Below are 17,134 nucleotides of genomic sequence, written 5' to 3'. Positions count from 1 at the left end.
GTGAGTGCAATTAATAACATCTGTGTTGATGCCACCGTTCAGAATCGGATTGAAACGGAGCAGACGACGCACGCCGGTGTTTTCGTTTTCTTCGGCGTGCGGGCGCAATGGCCCAAGCCGCGCCATTTCCATGGTGCATCGGCCATGTCAGTGGCCGTTTCCAGTGTCGACAAGCGAAGAAATCGACAGCTAAACTTTTGAACGAATATCACCTATACCGCCCAACTTACACCAGAAGTGGTTCAAATGTCTGGCGCCCGGAGGTATGGCGTAAAAAACGTCTTCACTGGCTGTCGCTGGATGGTGCTACATTCCCACACTTGGGGAAGCGGTACCGCTTTGCGAGGAAGCGTGCGACTTAGGAACCCACGGTTGCTTCGACGCCAACCTCCGCGAGGCATAAAAAACTTCGGCCACCTTCAAAATTGAGACGCGAAAACTGAGGAAACAGCGGAGATGGTGGTCTTCACTAGCTTTATCTTGACTTTTCTTCTGTCTGCCCCCATTATCTTTAGATCTGACGTTGATGCCGCCCGTACTTCGCAAAATACTGTCCTCAAAGAATCCGCATAACGAAAGCCGTGCGATAACAGCTGTAATTGTAGGTCGTTCGTCTTGAAGTGATCGTTTGGGAATTCACGGTATTACTGCTTCCAGTTGTAGCAAAGCGACAAGCCATCATTAGTATTTCTTCCGGCTCGCAGCCGCCAAACCCGGACGCAAAAACGAATACCTAACATGTAATTATACTCACATATTATGGAATCGAATGCTTGCTGCCGAGTGGGTATGAATCCCGCCTACCAGAGTGATTGGATTTAATGAACACAATTTTTTGAATAGGCGCAAACGTTTTGTTCCTATGATTTCTGGTTGCTGGGCGCATGCGGCATGGTGCCGGTGGAGCTAACATATCGTTGCACACACAGCCGCGCAATACGTCGAGAAAACGTTCCCCCGAATATAAATAATTAAACTATAAAAGTGCCGTCTACAAAATTAGAGAATCATGTTTAAACAAGCAGTCCTATAATTATTCCACACAACTTTGCAAATAATATCTGGCCGTCGCCATGCCGCCCGTCTTCAATATACATTTTTGTGACCAACACACACAGCCCCGAATAAAATTTAGCACACGATGATTCTAGAAGGTAAAGCATAAACACAGCTGTCATACTGCGATGATGATTCGTGCTTACGAACTGCATAAGAGGTGGTAGCAGGTGTATTTTATTTGCGCTGCCGGAGTACTGATAGTCGGTGTAATCGTTCGAGAGCACCAAAATCCATACAGCAACAAAAAATGGTCGATGTTCATTTCCAATTCCGGCCGGCGGTATCACTAAAATATTTATGAGAGTAATTTGATGGGATTAAACGGGTTATTCACGGGTTCAAAGGCCATTTATAAAAAACGAGAAGGAGGACATTCTGATATATGATAACTACGGCTAAATACGGAGGAAAACAGACAGCGCATGTATCTCCGCTAGAGAAAAGCGCTAGTGTTTCCATGTTTCATTCAGATGATTACTTGGACATATTCTCCATGACAAATTACAAGCAAACGTGTTTTGTTTCCCGCACTCCATAGACTGCATCTAGCTTCACTGGTCGTCCTTCACAGAATTAAGCGGCAGTGCATTTCTTTGGTTATCAGGGTGAAATACAACTATGTATACTCGTTGTGACAAGCATCCGCGAGCAGCAGACGACGGGTTATGGGCACCGTTACGGATGAGAAACTTGAGAATACAACAAAGTGACGGGGAGCATGGTAGTTCGCTTTTCAAACACTTCGCTCGGAATGACCACCACAGATGAGTGAGTGAGTGAACAACTTTAACGGAGCTTCAAATAAAGAATGGTGCACGCAGGCACCAGATGGGGTGGTTCCCTATTCGCGGGACCCATATGTGTCCAGTAATTCTTCTCCTCGAGCCACCAGCTGTTGCTGAATGGCGAGGTCAGAGCTGGACAGTAAGGTCTCCCATCGCTCGAGGGGGTTGGAGTTGGGGGAGGGGGGAAGGGTGTAGGGGGGTGTCTTGAGTTTTTTGCACTCCCCAATAATGTGCGTGAGAGTGCCGTCTCCCCGGCAGAACGGACGTGTGTTGTCGTGTTCTGCAGGGTGCATTTTGTGCAGAAGCGCCGGGTGTGCGAGCGACCCTGCCTGTAAGCGGTGCAATATCGTCTGCTGCCGTCTGCTTAGTTGCTTGTGTGGCTTCGGAAGCCTCGTTCTACTTTCTTTGTATAGACGGACGATCTCCTTATAACTCGTGACGGGGTGTGGTTGCTCTTCCTCGGCCCGGATGGCTAGTTCTCGGGCATAGTGGTCGGCGGTGACGTTGCCTTCCACGAGCGAGTGAGCCGGGACCCACACGAGCTCGGTGACTCGTCCCGGTGTTGTGGGATGTCTCTCGAGTATAGTTGCTGCCGCAGAGGAGACGGTTCCCTTCCGATAGCTTGCGTACGCTTTCTTGGAGTCGGTAACCACCGTGCTGACCTCCGGCATGGCTAGGTCCAGCGCTATGGCTACCTCTTCTGCCATGGTCGGGTCCGTAGTCTTCACCGACGCGCAGGTCTTCAGCTCGTCGATGTCCGTTACGGCCACCACGGCCTTTGTTCCGTGTTTTGGGAGTGACGCGTCCACGTACCGCAACTGGGGGTCCTCCTCCAGCTTCCGGGCCAGGGCTTTGGCCCGCGCCGTCCGCCTGCCTTCGTGCCGTTCCACTGTCATGTTGCGCGGTAACGGTTTGGTTGTGATGGAGTCACGCCATCCCTGAGGGAGTGGTGCCTCTTCCGTTTGTGGTTCAACCTGCCATCCTATCTTATGTAGGACGGCTCTTCCGTGTTCTGTCCTGCTCAGACGAACTCTCTGGTTGGACAAGTGTGCTTCGATGAGTTCGTCCGTGGTGTTGAGGGTGCCCATTTCCATCAATCTTTGAGTTGACGAGTACATTGGCAGACCCATGGCTATCTTGGTGGCTTTACGCATCGCCGTGTCCAGCGCTTCCCTGTCCGCCTTCGTTAGCCGGAGGTGCGGGGCGGAGTCGGTTACGCGGGACACGACGAACGCCTGCACAGGCCACAGTGCGTCTTCTTCTTTCAGACCGCGGTTGCGGTTCGCAACTCTACGTATCATGCTTGCGATCTGTTCAGTCGAGTGCTTGATCTTGGTGACGGCGGCCGAGGCTTTTCCGTCTCCCCTGAGTAACAGGCCCAGGATCCGAATCTGTTCATTAGGTATGATTTGCGTGCCGTAGATGGTTACGGTTACGTTCGGGGGTGCTTGCTTCTTTGGCCTGCCCGGTTGGACGATGAGCAGTTCTGACTTCTGCGGGGCGCAGTTCAGGCCGCAGGACGTGGTGTATTGGTGGACAGTCTCCGCCACTCTCTGCAGCACTCCTTCTATCCAGGCGTCAGAGCCCGCGCGGTTGGTCCACACCGTGATGTCATGCGTGGCTAATGCGTGGCTCACACCGTCTATTCGCTCGAGTAACGAGGGTAGGGGAAGGAGTGCCATGTTGAACAGCAGAGGCGACAGGACAGACCCCTGAGGGGTTCCCCTGTCCCCGAGCTCCACGGGCTCTGACATCTCCTTGCTAATTCTGATCATTGCCGTTCTTTTGGTCGGGAAGTCTTTGATGTAGCCGAACGTACGCCGGCCGCATCCCGTCCTTCCTAGATTTTCCAGCACGGCCGCGTGCGACACGTTATCAAACGCCCCTTTCAGATCTAGGGCCAGTATCGCTCGCGGTGCTGTCTTCGTTGCTTCCTTCACCACCAGTTCACTGAGCTGGATCATCACGTCTTGCGTGCTTAGATGTTGTCTGAAGCCGTACATCGTGGCCGGCATCGACAGCTGTGATTTTAGGGGCTTGGGCTGTCGGCTTCTCATGTCTTCGTAGTCTCATGTGGTCACAATACTAAGACACCGAGACACTCGTTTTAAAACGCCTCGCGCTAGAACATAACGCTTGCTGAAAGTGTACAAGGGATAAACCCCGTTCACATTACATTAACATATGATTTAAAGATTTCTGCAACGCTCCCTGTCCGCTTCAGGAATCGTCAAGCATAAGAAGAAGCTGTTTTTGGACGGGCTATAGTTTGTGTTACACTCAAGTACACACCGGAAATTAGGCCTGATCAGTCGAAGCAAGAAAACGCATACTTACGTGGTGCCGGTGCCTCGTTGATCACTGAGGACGAGCCCCAAGGGCGAGGCGCGGGCATTGCATTGCGCTCGCGTTGACCCCTGCCACTACCCTAAACAGTGGCAGATAGTGCATGCAACTTGCTTAAATCCAGTTCAACGGAAGAGAGGGCGCCACCGCCTCAGCAAGCGCGCAATTCCTCCCCTCTCACCATCATCCTCCGGCGTCCAATCAGCGCGCGCCGTGTTTCGCCCCCACCCCACCCCCTTCCTATATTTTACGTTAGTAGAGATGGCTAGGGAGTTTTTTTAACATCAGTGCTGTTAAAGCCGACGCAAATGCGTGCGGCGTAGACAGAAAACCCCGAGCGCAGGTGAGCGCGTGCCTCGCGGCGACCGCCTGGCGTCGCCCAGCCTTGCGCGTGGGCTTAAGCCACATGATGAGCTCCCGCTTTCATCGTCGTCGTCCTGTAGCGACCGGCGCGCCATGGGCCACCGCGCCGAAGACGATGACGACGAATTCGTCAAGCCATCCGTACACAATCCATACTCGTGGAGACAGCCACCGGACAAGCTGGCAAAGAAGTGAGGTCTACCGAAGCAAGGACGCGGTACTAGAGGATTTGCCCTACGCGGCTGTGCCGTCGCAAGACGATGACGAAAGGGATGACAACGATTGCTACACAGTAAAACACTGGACATACTTTAATTGTCTTTGTTTTACAGTGCCGTCCAAAACGGCCTTGCACTGCTGGGATCCGGCTGTTTCCCCTCTCCTGGGATCCGCCGTCAGTAATGGGAGGAGCTAGGTCTACTCCTGGCTCTGCTGTTTCACCGGCCTTGCGCCACTAGTGGAAGCTGCGCCATTTTTTTGGGGGTAATGAATGAAATTTTGCCTGGCACTAAGCAGCAGTTCTCATATGTTCACCTGGAGTTATCAGTTTCGTTTTCCCTTGCGCGCGTGATGAGCCTGTTTTAATGCGTATCATTCTTTGCCGAGTACCCCTACAGCCAGGATCGTGCAACGCCCTGCATTACAACAAAAATTCCGATTTCGTGGAGGTAAAACCTTCAATCGTTACAGCAGTGCCGGTGGGCATAATTGGTCGGACAGAATTTTGAAAATCCAAGAAATAAAAACAAAAGAAAAATGCAATTTTCACAAAAACGATCTGCAAAATCAAGAGTATGCATCTTATCCATCTCCCCCCCCCCCCCCCCAAAACCGAAGAATAAACAAAAACAAGACCGGAAAAGAACTTTCAAAATACGACTAAGACATACCCAGAATGGCGAACGGTGTAATGACCTGCTTGTTCCCAGAACTGAAGATTATTTGGCGGTAGAAAAAGCTTTAATCGTCATGACATTGTAAATGGAGATGATTGGTCGCACAGAAGTTTGAAAAATACAAAACATTTGGGACGTAGAAAAAAATTACTAAATCAAAAGTATGCACCTCGTACACCACCCCCAAAACCGAAGAATAAACGAAAAAAGTCCGCAATAAACGCTCAAAATGCGAAAGAAATACCTAACATGGTCAACTGTCTACGCCCTGCATATCCACAAAAAATGAAGATTTGGATTATGTAAGAGCTTTAATCATTATAATAGCGTGAACGGAGATGATTGGTTGGACTAATTTTGAAAAACCTAAAAAAGGAAAAACAGAAAAAGTAATATTTTCACATAGATGATCTGTCTAAACCAAAAATGTGCACCTTATACATCTCGCCCCAGAAAACCGAGTCATACACAAAAAGAAGTTCACAAGAGAACGTTCAAAATACGAATAAAAAATTAAAATGGTTAACCGTGTAACACTCTGCATTTCCGAAAAAAATGTAGATTTCGCGGAAGTTAACACCTTTAATCTTTATGGTACCGTAAATAGAAATAATTGGTTGAAGAGAATTTTAAAAAGCTAAAAAAAGAAAAAAATGTCATTTTCGCAGAAATCATAACAAGAAGTCAGACATGTGCACCTTATTCATCTCCCCCCAAAACATAAGACTAAACAAAAAAAAATTGGCGCAGCGTGGACTAGTGGTGCAAGGCTGGAGAAACAGTAGAACAGGCGGCCCCTCCTCTTTCGTAGGAGGCCCGGCTGTTGTACGTCACATTTATTTGCAGACTTGCCCCAGAAACTTCTTGATGACTGGAGGGCCCGGATAGTTTGGAACGCAGTCTTTCACATCTCTTTTAAAATGGACCGCGCCCGAACCCGCGGCCAAATCCGAAGTCTACGCCCGCGCTACGAACCCAAAGGAAATGCTGTACGCCCGGAATGTGATGATAGTTATATTGAATAGGCACCGGTTTAGTAACACGAGGGACTCAGGTTGGATTCCGACCACAGAAAGCATTTTAATGCGTGCCATTCTCTGCTCAGCACCCCCACAGCCCGGACCGTGTAATGCCCTGAATTTCCACAAAAAAAAAAGCAAGTTTGGTGGCAGTTCCACTTTTAATCTTTAAAATAGCGTAAATGGAGGTAATTGGTGAGGGTGAATTACGAAAAAAAGTAAAAAAAAAGCAAATTTTAACAGAAACGATCTGACGAAATCAAAAATATGCATTTCATACATCTCCCCGTAAATCAGACGACTAAACGGGAAAAGGTGCACAAAAACCGTTTTAAATAGGAATAAGAAATGTAAACAGACCAACTCTTTAGTACGCCTTGCATCTTCGAAAAAAAAAACAATTAGCGAAGTACAGGAACTCCATCGCTATAATGGTATAAACTTACATCATTGGCGTAAAGAAACAAAAGAAAACTTAAAAAGACAGAAATAAGACTACGTCTTTTGCTACGCATAGCCATATTTACCTGTAAACAATTCACACTCTAGACAAGCGGCATTACAATCCTCTGCATTAGCGGACAATTCCCTGAATTTCTGCAGATTTTGTTTTTCTTTCCATTAGGCTACACATGTTATCGTTCCCCGCCGCGGCTAACCCCATACCCCTCGGGCCTTTCGGTTGGGTCTTTGGTTAGGTGGCCGGATACACGGCGTTAAGATCCCGGGTTTGATTCCCAGAACCTTTGTCAACACATTTATTTTTCTTGAGGCTTCGAGGATTTTGGTGCGACGGACGGACAAAGCTTGGCCTAAACAGCTCTGCTGTTAGAAAAGTCCGCGAAAGCGCGTTGGAAATTGATATAAAAAACACCGCAAATGGACCAACTCTGCTGTACGCTTTGCATCTTTGGAAAAACAAAAACTAATTTGCGAAGTAAAGCACTTCGTCGCTATATTGGCATAAATTTACATTATCGGCGAGAAGAAACGAAAGCAAAGTTTAAAAAAAGTATTCCAGCGTCTCTCTCTGCTGATAGACATATTTGACTTTAAAGAGCTCACACTCTATACAAGCGGCATAATAATGCTACGCATTAGTAGACAATTTTCTGAATTTCTGCAAATATTTCTTTGCCTGTTCTTTTATCGCTTGTGGTACATGGGATGATTTCTGTGGATGGCTCGTTCAAATCATTGCTTGTAGCAGAGATCCTGCGCGTTTCTGAGCAGTCACTGAACGTAAGAGCTGACGTTCTGGGGATTGTGAGCTCCGGACTGTGCCGCTTCACATGTTCCATAGCGCTCATGTGGAGGGACCGCTTCCATTTCTCTAAAGTTCGAATAGTATGTGAGCGGCTAGCTTCGTCCCTCTGCGTCAATAGTTTGCGCATTACACGCATGCTATGTTCTCAAGGTTATTACAAAGTGCGACAATCATGTATTAAAAAACTAAATTTGTTCCTACGTGCACAACAAAGAAGAAGAGTAGTAAGAATTACTGCAGATTAGTTTATCATGCACAGGAGTCTCGTAAAAACTGACAATTCAAACATTACCTTTTTCCACAAAAAAGCCGCGATTGAGACGTGTGTCCGACGCAGCAGGGATAACTGAAACACGCGCTTGCACTCATCGCGAAAACGAACGCGAAAAAGGGGGTTACCTACTTTTGACATTTTGACTCTCCTTCCGTCACCGCAGGGTCACATTTATCTGTCGTGCTCATACGGATGTGGAGGAGATGAAATGCTTATGGCCTTGAATAACGCAACCTGTTATGTAAGTATGTTTATCGTTGACAAGATTTTTTTTGTTCAAAAGATTTTGTTCTCTATTGTAAGCATCTTGATGAATACTTCGTTTGAAGAAAACTTTTGCAGACATTGTAAGTTTTAACTTATGGTGTTTAAGTAGTTTGGCCTGACACCAAATCTTATTAGGAAACGTACTTTCAAGTGTAAACACTTTACTTCAAGCCTTCAAATTATAACTAGGATTGCGATAACTTTCGAGATTTTCTACTTTGCCGGCTTTTATATTGATTTGTCGGCTTCGGCCACGTCATAACACTTTACCACAATGCAAATGTTTCTTCCGAAGGCTCTGACCGTATAAATTATTATCTGCGAATTTTATAGAGTGATACGCGAATACACATGGTGGCATCGAGTAAAGCACAAAGGAAATTGAGTAATTGTTTAGTAGTGATATAGTAACGCAATATCTTCTTAAATGAGAAAACATAAGCCAACACTAACAGCATTTAGGCATGAAACCCGTACTTGTGACTTGCTAAATACTTAACTATGTAACTGCTACTCTTGCCAAGGCCTGTGGTCACCCATTTTTTTCAGCGACTATCAACAGTGATGCAGGGAGTCATCCTAAAAAGGAAAACTAAGGCGGGATGTTTAAGGATGTAAGGAGCGAAAAAATATGATTATAACGTGAAATATCTACAAAAAGTTCCTAAATTTCTTCTACAACGACTGAAATGTTAAGGGGCATAGATTACAGAAGTGGAATCATGCAAAGTAGGACTGGTAAACTTCACAAATACTCAGATTAATCAGGGGCTGAATATACCTGCTGCCTTTTCCAGTTGGGACAAGTGCAAATTAATTGGCACCTGGTCTATCGAGGGATCACGCTAATAGGGCATACTTGGTGCTTCTACCCGTTTCGGGAAAGCGATTTCTGGAGGAAACGCCTGTTCAAACATATATTTGAATAAGCTCAGCTATGAGATATGTGTGTAAACATACGAATGGGCTCCCACTGCGCACATGCAACTCCAATCCGCCAAGATTTGAGGTTTACCTTCAGTTCAACAGGGAAAAGTGTGACATAATTATCAAAGTCTCAGCCCATCAAAAAGTGGCAGCAATCAAGCAATGATTAAATACCACCACAGTTAAGCCAGGCATGGTACCAAACATGGGGGTAAAGACTTTAAGTATCCTACAAATATTCAACTCCTCCAACGTAACCGACAGCTCAAAATTGTCGAGTGTAAGCCAGCTTGCCCAACTGAAGCAGCATTAGTTAAAACGCATTGCATTCGAAGGAATCAGCTGGAAACTTTACGAATATTTTACCAAATCTAGTAGTTCGAACGAAGTTATTTAGAGGGCCCAACAACCAAAGTACGGTCTCAACTACGAAAAGACAAAAGCGTCAGCCTTATAACATCCTAATACACGACATCTTATTCCTGACTCTGACTGCGTCGTTCGTTCCATCCACATCCACTCATAAACACCAGAGTGATCTGTGTCCCGAGGGGAAAAGCATAACCAAGGTGAACTCAATTCGAATACTAGGACTAAATATACACACCATTTAGTGTAAAAAGGAAATTATACACCCTCTGGACAAACAAATTACACATATCATCCGCCTCATCTCTCGCAATCCCCAACAAAAAATGAGATTAGAAAACTTCATAAAACTCGTCTATGCTTTTATCAGTAGCCGAATTATCTACACAACACCTCGACTGAACCTTAAGGAGGATGAAAAAAGAATTGGAAATATTAAAAATATGAGTAAAAGAACATCAAACACAAATGACATATACGACGCCTTGGGCCTACACAACCGTATCGAAGAACTTAAAGAGATACACTAGGCTGCACAATATGAAATGGGTCGTGTTACGGTTCAGTGCGCCATTACCGTGTACGCGAATTATGAAAGTTATTGTGCAGTGTGTTGAAGGTTTTGTGTGTAGCGGTAAAGCTCACCCTCCTCAAACAAGTTACCTCAAGCCTGATACTGTATGTCGCACGGATCCTCGTTGTCGATGATACGCGCCAGCAGCAGCTGCAAAATCCGGAACAAACTGGTTCTAGAATTGCGAGCGGACGCCACCCACGGAAATCTATCCATTCCCTTCTCTCTCAGGCACAACTTGCGCCGGCTATCACGAGAGCGGGAGAGGGAGTTGTGTGTGTGTACTTTTTCGGGACGCCCGAAACACGCTGGAAAGCTGGGAAACGCTGGCACTTCTGTGTATAAATTTCGCTGTATCGGCGACCCGTGCCAGGACGCATCGGACTTATGTAAAAGTGTTGCTCTGCTCGAGTCATGATGTAAGCCCGCAAGGGTGCTGTTCCTGAATCATCGCTGTTCATTTCTCGCCATAATACTTCAGCCTCGACTTATCAGGCTCAATTCCAGCATATGACCCAAGCGGAGTGGGCCCGACTTGAAGCAATTAATACAGCTGCAATGCGGACGATAACCTGCCTCCCTCAAATTACGCCCATACCATATCTTGAAGCAGAAGCTCAACTTAACCCCCTGGATGAGTTTGTACATCAGCGGCGCTCCGCCCGCCAGCACAAACTTAATTTTGTTGCGGAGGCAGCGCCGTTGGCGATCTACATGGGCCGTCCTCTACCCGCCTTACCAGCCCACCCTGTAACTAGGCCACCCTGGATGTACCATCAAGTGACCGACAACCGGCTACTAACTAGACTGCATAGTCGGTCGACCGGAAACACAGACGCGCAGTCTGCGGGCCAACCATTACTAGCGGCTGTGAACCAGCCCCAGGTTGTAGAGACATTTGTGGACGCTGGGGCGTGTAGCGACACCATAGCCATCGTCATCATCAGCGCCCAATCATCATCAGCACTATCAGCCAGATCGCGCCTAGAACACATTCGACACACCTCGGGAACGGCACCCTCGTTCTACACACCTCGTCCTGTCCATGGCACAGACAACGCAACCGCAATAAACGTGAGCTCGGCTTCACCGCCTCGTCGGCCGCCATAGGCCTAAGACGGAGTTCTACGGCGATCGAATGTCCCTCTTATTCAGAAGCGAACCAGAACTGCGCCTATGAAACACTCCGCACCTGGCTTTCTATGCCCGAGGAGCTTACAGCCATCCGGGACGGACTGCTAACGCTACTACCGGTACTTCAAGCCCCTGAACGTTTTACTGTACAAATGTAAACGGACTCAACGGCGGCCGCAAGGGATTCGCGCCGTGTAGCCTCCAACTCATCTGTCTCAAGAGACATTCATAAGCTACTGGGTACGTACCCCTGCCCTCTCCGACTGTAGTGGATCTGGCGTAATACTATCACCGCTCATATTTCGGCGGATAGATCCTTTTACCTTACGTCAGTTTCACGAACCCAGCATTGGCTGTCAACTGGCCCACATGAACAATTAGTCCAACTCAAGAAACATCTGCGTCGTGCCACACGCGCTCTCATCCCATCGTGTGGAACAGACCTTCCCAACGGGCTCGCTCGCTGGGAGGAGGTCCTGCTGCGTAGACTTCGAGTTGGGGTGGCCCTCTCCCCTGCGGTAACCCGGGCATGGCCACCGCGATACCATGCCCCGTTTACCATGAACTGCCCCTTCTGCACGGCTCCTGCCGAAGACGCTGACACCAAGCACATGCTATAGACGTGCCCTTCCCTGAGTGCAGCGAGAACCCGACACCTTCGCGGCACAGGCCTGCATCCTGGGAGACCCTCCGATCTCCAACAATGGCTGTGGGGGCCCCACCACCGGTGTCTTCTGGACTTCCCGGGAAGCGGGTGTCAACTTGTACCTGTTGGACTTTATGCCAAAGGGCATACTATCGCGATTAAAAAAATTAAATTTTTCTCTCGGCTCTTTGTCGTCAACACCGAAACATCTGCTGAACACTCGCCCACCACGCTACCCCTACATGACGAAGGTGACGGAGCTCGGTACGGGGCCGCCCACGCCGAGAAAGAGAGGTAGAGAGAAAAAAAAGAGAAAAAAACTTCAATGAAAGCTGAAGAGGTCAGCCGCACTAACGGTAGGGCTTGCTACTGCAGATAAGTGTTAATACTGGGATATGAAGGGTGAAATAGAGAGAGAGAGAGAGAGAGAAAATAAAAAAAAGGGCGGGGAGATGTATACATATATAAAATGTACATGCTCAAAGGGTTCACAGGACCTCTTCTAGCCCAGTTGCTGCAAGACGAATAAGCAGAGTTGTTGTTCAAAGCCCTGCATCGACATGATTTCGCCAAGGTACAAGGAAGTGTGAAAGTCTTTAACATGTCCACGTCGGAGTCGCACAAGTGCATTCGATGCTGTTCCCGTTGACTATCATATCAAAGGCAGCGGCTCAAAGTGTGCGTAATGTGTCCAGTAGTACAACTCACTGAAAACAATGACGGCTCTAACGAGCCCAGCTTTAACAAGTAGCTTCGGGTGTAGGCAACGTTAAGTCGCAGCCGGTGAAGCACGCCTTCTGTGCGCTTTGGCAGACCCCGCGGATGACGGAAGTCGCACTTAGGGTCTATCTCATGGAGAGGCGTATACATTATCAGAGGATCGTTCCAAGCCTGCAGCTGGAGTTTCCATCCTAGGTCAAATGCAGCTGCTTTGCTATCCTCGTTGAAAAACGGGACCGTGGGCCTCTCTGGCGGCCGCCTTGGCGACAATGTTGCCCGGATTGACGTGGTAGCCACTGAAGGAAAATTCTATGCCCTTCACTATCCGCACTTGTGTCTATTTCGTTCATATCCCAGACAAGTTGGTTGCGACAATCAGCGGCTTATTTAGAAATTCCAAGGCTGGCCGGCAATCGCAAAGATTTACCCACCGCCGAGCAGGACTTCCGCTTATGTAAAAGAGTGGTGTTCTGACAGCTCCTAGCTCATTGGCGGTGAAAGAGCTTTTGTGGCTGAACTTTTGTTTAATGGATCATCCCGCTGACGAAATCTATACGCCGATTTCCGAGCAGACCGGAGTCACAGAGCTATCCGTGTACACTTGGATGTGGTCTGGATAACGGGTGTGGATATGATCCAGGACAAAATATGTCAAAGCCGATGCGGGCATAGACGACTTTTTGCATATTCCAGGTACAGTCGTGCACACAACCCATGCTGCGCACAACCCCGGTTGAGTAGCAAGCAGCGTGGGTCTCAAGTAATTAGATGTCACGATGTGCTCGAGGCGAGATGCCAGTCGATGAGGGAAGCATCGAGAAGCATGTCGGAGGCCAGTACGGAGCAATTGTTGTGATCGGGGAGTGGCGAGAGAAAAGCACCTTGCCTAACATAAGGTTCCTATCGTGGAGGTGCATTTTGGGAGGCCCAAGCATATTCGCACTGCTCGAACTTGCAAACTGTCCATAACCGTCAAGTTTGTCCTGGAAAAGCACGTAAAGGCAGAAGTCTATAGCGCGACAGGCCTAAGAAGAGCCCTTTGTAGAGCCGCAAGGATGCATCAGAAAGGGAAAAAATCGAGTTTTCCCCACCCTCGCTGCGACTGGGTAACAACAATAGGGCAGCAAGACTGCTGCCTGCGCTACGGCGAAGGCCGACACTCAAAATGTGCATAGTAGTTGCATTTCATACTTTCGTGCAAAAAGGTCGCACACATGGAGAGTGTAAATACTGGAGGAGCGGACCCTCAAAGACGGCTCGGTGGTAATATCAAATGCTCCAATATTGTTTGACAAATGTGTTTCCATGCGCCCAGCACTTTACTTTAATTTATTACGCACCGAGTTCTGACACGAACTATTTATACTCTTTGTTGCTGCACTCAGCCATCGAATCAGCCAAACACCAAAAGGCAGGTTTTGGGCTAAACACCCGTTCCTTTGTCTGACCTTTAACATATCCAAAAGTGTAATCATGGCGAATGCAGCGAGCACCGTGGTGCCTGGCGTAATAGTCAGTTTTTCAGTACCCGTAGAGTGAACATTTTCCCGTTTGTAATGGATCCAAATAATGATAAGAAATTAAGCAGAGAACGCTGTTAGCGTAAGGCACGCACTTTTTCCTTTTGCAAGACATTATCTCCCGACCTTGCAAGTGGTATGTTTTTCGTCTCAAATTAAAAACGGCACTAAAGAAGTAGAAAACACATGCAGAAATGCAGACCGCTCCCGCATTATTCCATTTCCCAAGGGCTAATACTTTTTGTGTGGTTTTGTCTTTTCAGGGATGCTTGTTTTGGGATATGCGCTCTACTGCCTAGTTTAACTCACTGCTCTGCTGCTACTGCTTCCGGAGGGAGGGGGCGGGGCAATACTGCTGTCGACCATTTAAAGAGCACCTCCTGAAAACAGTTCAATCTCGTGTTTTACGAGCCACTTCCCCTATTCCCCTTCTCCCTATAGTCCCTACTCCCCATCCCCCGCCCTGGGCTGTATGCTGGTGAGCGGTATTATATCCCCCATGCACTCCCTTTCCTTTCCTTTCCTTTTCCTTTTCCTTAAACCACAACAACAACGACAGTCTAATCGACCTTCACTTTGTAATCGCATTATCTGTTATAAGATTTCGTAGCTTAGTGGACAGAACGGGGGACGGCGATCAGGCGTAACGGAAACATAGTGACTTACGCATCCTTAATAGCTATCTAAAAATGCGTCCCAGTGATCAGAGTAATAATTAGTGATTAAGCGTTAACTAAAGTTCACTTTTAACAAAATTTGGCTCCCACTCTCGCGTTGGTGGCTGCTAATAAATTATCAGGCGGTCAAACAATCGAATTTATAGGTAGAATCTTACTGGCTGCTGTAGGATTAATATTCTTACTCTAAAACTTATGAAAAAAGTACACTGCTGGGATTTAAACACGTCCCCTACTAATGTACCGCGAGGACTAGATGGTACCCAGGCCTAACTCTAGGAGTCTAAGGTTCAGGTTCATGGGTGATTGCAGCGAGGAGATTGCGATTTCAACAACAAAAAAAGGAAGTGGGAGAAAAAACTTATCCTGTTGACAGTTTTGACCCTCGTTGGTTCTAAGCAGTCCCGATGATAGCATAAGGGCTGGGCGTGAAATTATCTGGTAAATCGTCACTACTGAATGTGCTTTTTTATATCTAGCCTAATTGCTCACTGTTATTTCGCAACCTTTATTGGGAAAAAGCAGTATTTTAAATGCACCAGGATTGTATTTACTTTTTGCGGTCGCTTTGAACTGCAGCGATTTTTTTCGCACTTCGCTAGTAAGTTAACTCACCGATCCGGTTCGCGAACCGGTTCAAGCTTACGAACGGGTTCGCGAAGTGGTTCGGGTTGTGATTTAGTAGAACCGGAACTGAACCGGCATGAAATGAATTCTCCCGAACCCGAACCGTAACCGAACCAGCATTTTTTTCGGTTCGACACACTGAAAAAAAAAACTATCAAACCGTCATAATCAGTGACTTGGGGAGTTTCTTGTTATTACATTATTTTCCTTTCCTTTGTTACATTTCAGCTACACCCCCCTAATATGACAGGCGGTGTTCCCAGTGTCGGAGAGTATAACTCAAAATACAACTCCAACGAAATCGGCGTCTGCTTCGAAGGAGAATGTCGTCCAAATTTTACTGACACTACAGCGGCTACCACAGGATCTTCTACGGGTACTACTGCGACTACTACTACTGCCCCTGATGAAACAAGTGGCGAAACGGCAAGCCCCGTAAACGAGGACGCACCTAGCAAGCCTGAAGAACCAAAGGATTCTTTAGAGCCGGTCTCGGAAGATTCACACTCCCAAGATATACCAAAAAATGCTGTTGGTAGTTCTGAAGATAATGAAGACCATGTGGGCTCACCTGACGCGGATGAAGTTACTTCGAGCGCACCACATGTTCCAGTAGCTCTACCGTAAGCTGTGTGCCATGTCTTTAACAGTTTCGTCATTAGTTCTGGTGTAATATTACTAAAATGTTTCACCGTATTAAATTCTTTTTATTGAAACACATACGCCACACCAGTTTACTATAAAATACCTCTGTTGTGTTCTCGACCATTTTGTGAGGTTCAGAGCCACCAAAAAGGGTGCCCATCAATTTATTGTTCGCTAACATACCTGTATTATCCCGCAATTATATCTTTGAAAAGACACTCAATAAAAACCAAGTTGTCTTTCTAACACCACAGTATTACCTTTTGTAGACTCTCGGCGTCTTTTTTTTGGGTGACAAAGTGTGCTGTGACATTTTTAGTAACTTAGAAATAGCCAAATAACACAAGCTGTTCCCTCTCTATCCCACAGCAACGTTCGTGAAGTGCCAAAACACATGCGAGGGAGAGCGGAAGTTAATAAAATTTATTAAACTAAACTTGTCCTTAGTGTTAGAAGTTGGAGGTCGTTGGTACAGTAAACCCCCAATAATTTGAAGTCGCATAACTAGGATTGTCGGTTATTTAGAAAAGAACTGAAGGTTCCATTACGTCTCCATGCAATGCTATGCGACACGTGCTCGGTAATTGGAAGTTAAAGGCCCAGAACATCGGGTAATTAGAAGATATTTTTTATTCAAAGCCTTCAGGCAATCAGAACGTTTAATAAAATCTCTACTTTAAAGTTCAATTACGGCTTTGTGTGTCGCACAAGTACTATTAGCGGCATCGCAGCTGTACAGGTCAATATAGCAGCTCAGCCTGGAGCATCGCCGCAATCGCTTGACACCAGACTTACAGCTCATGAAGCGACAAGCCCTGAACTAGTGCAGTGCACGGGCCCGGGCCGGGCTCGGGCTTGAACCAAAATTTTGTCGGGCCGTGTCGGTTCGATCTGGCCCGGGAACTTCCTGAGGTCCGGCTATCCTGTGCCGCAAATTCTAAATTGTTGGCAAGAGAAAGTTTTCTTGTTGATATTTCAGTTAAAGTGAAAACAAAAAAGGAAGTGCTAATTCACTACCG

General features: G+C 47.1%; 1 protein-coding gene and 1 pseudogene across 1 annotated transcript in view; both read left to right on the top strand.

The window, feature by feature from the left end:
• The window catches only part of LOC144144430 (uncharacterized), a 70,853-nt gene extending 54,494 nt beyond the window's left edge, over positions 1-16,359 (top strand). The window contains exons 6-7 of the mRNA XM_077675869.1: positions 8,173-8,250; positions 15,699-16,359. Of these exons, the coding sequence (XP_077531995.1) occupies positions 8,173-8,250; positions 15,699-16,097 (477 nt within the window). The 3' untranslated portion in view covers positions 16,098-16,359. The remainder of the gene's footprint in view (positions 1-8,172; positions 8,251-15,698) is intronic.
• LOC144147432 (U1 spliceosomal RNA) lies at positions 4,174-4,304 on the top strand (annotated as a pseudogene).
• Positions 16,360-17,134: the final 775 nt, after the last annotated feature.

This window comes from Haemaphysalis longicornis, unplaced genomic scaffold (assembly GCF_048455015.1).
Source record: "Haemaphysalis longicornis isolate Haplotype H1 unplaced genomic scaffold, Haemaphysalis longicornis Haplotype H1 scaffold_7, whole genome shotgun sequence".
NCBI classification, from domain to species: domain Eukaryota; kingdom Metazoa; phylum Arthropoda; class Arachnida; order Ixodida; family Ixodidae; genus Haemaphysalis; species Haemaphysalis longicornis.
The sequence above is the reverse complement of the archived record's forward strand: the minus strand, read 5'-3'. Positions and strand labels throughout refer to the sequence as shown.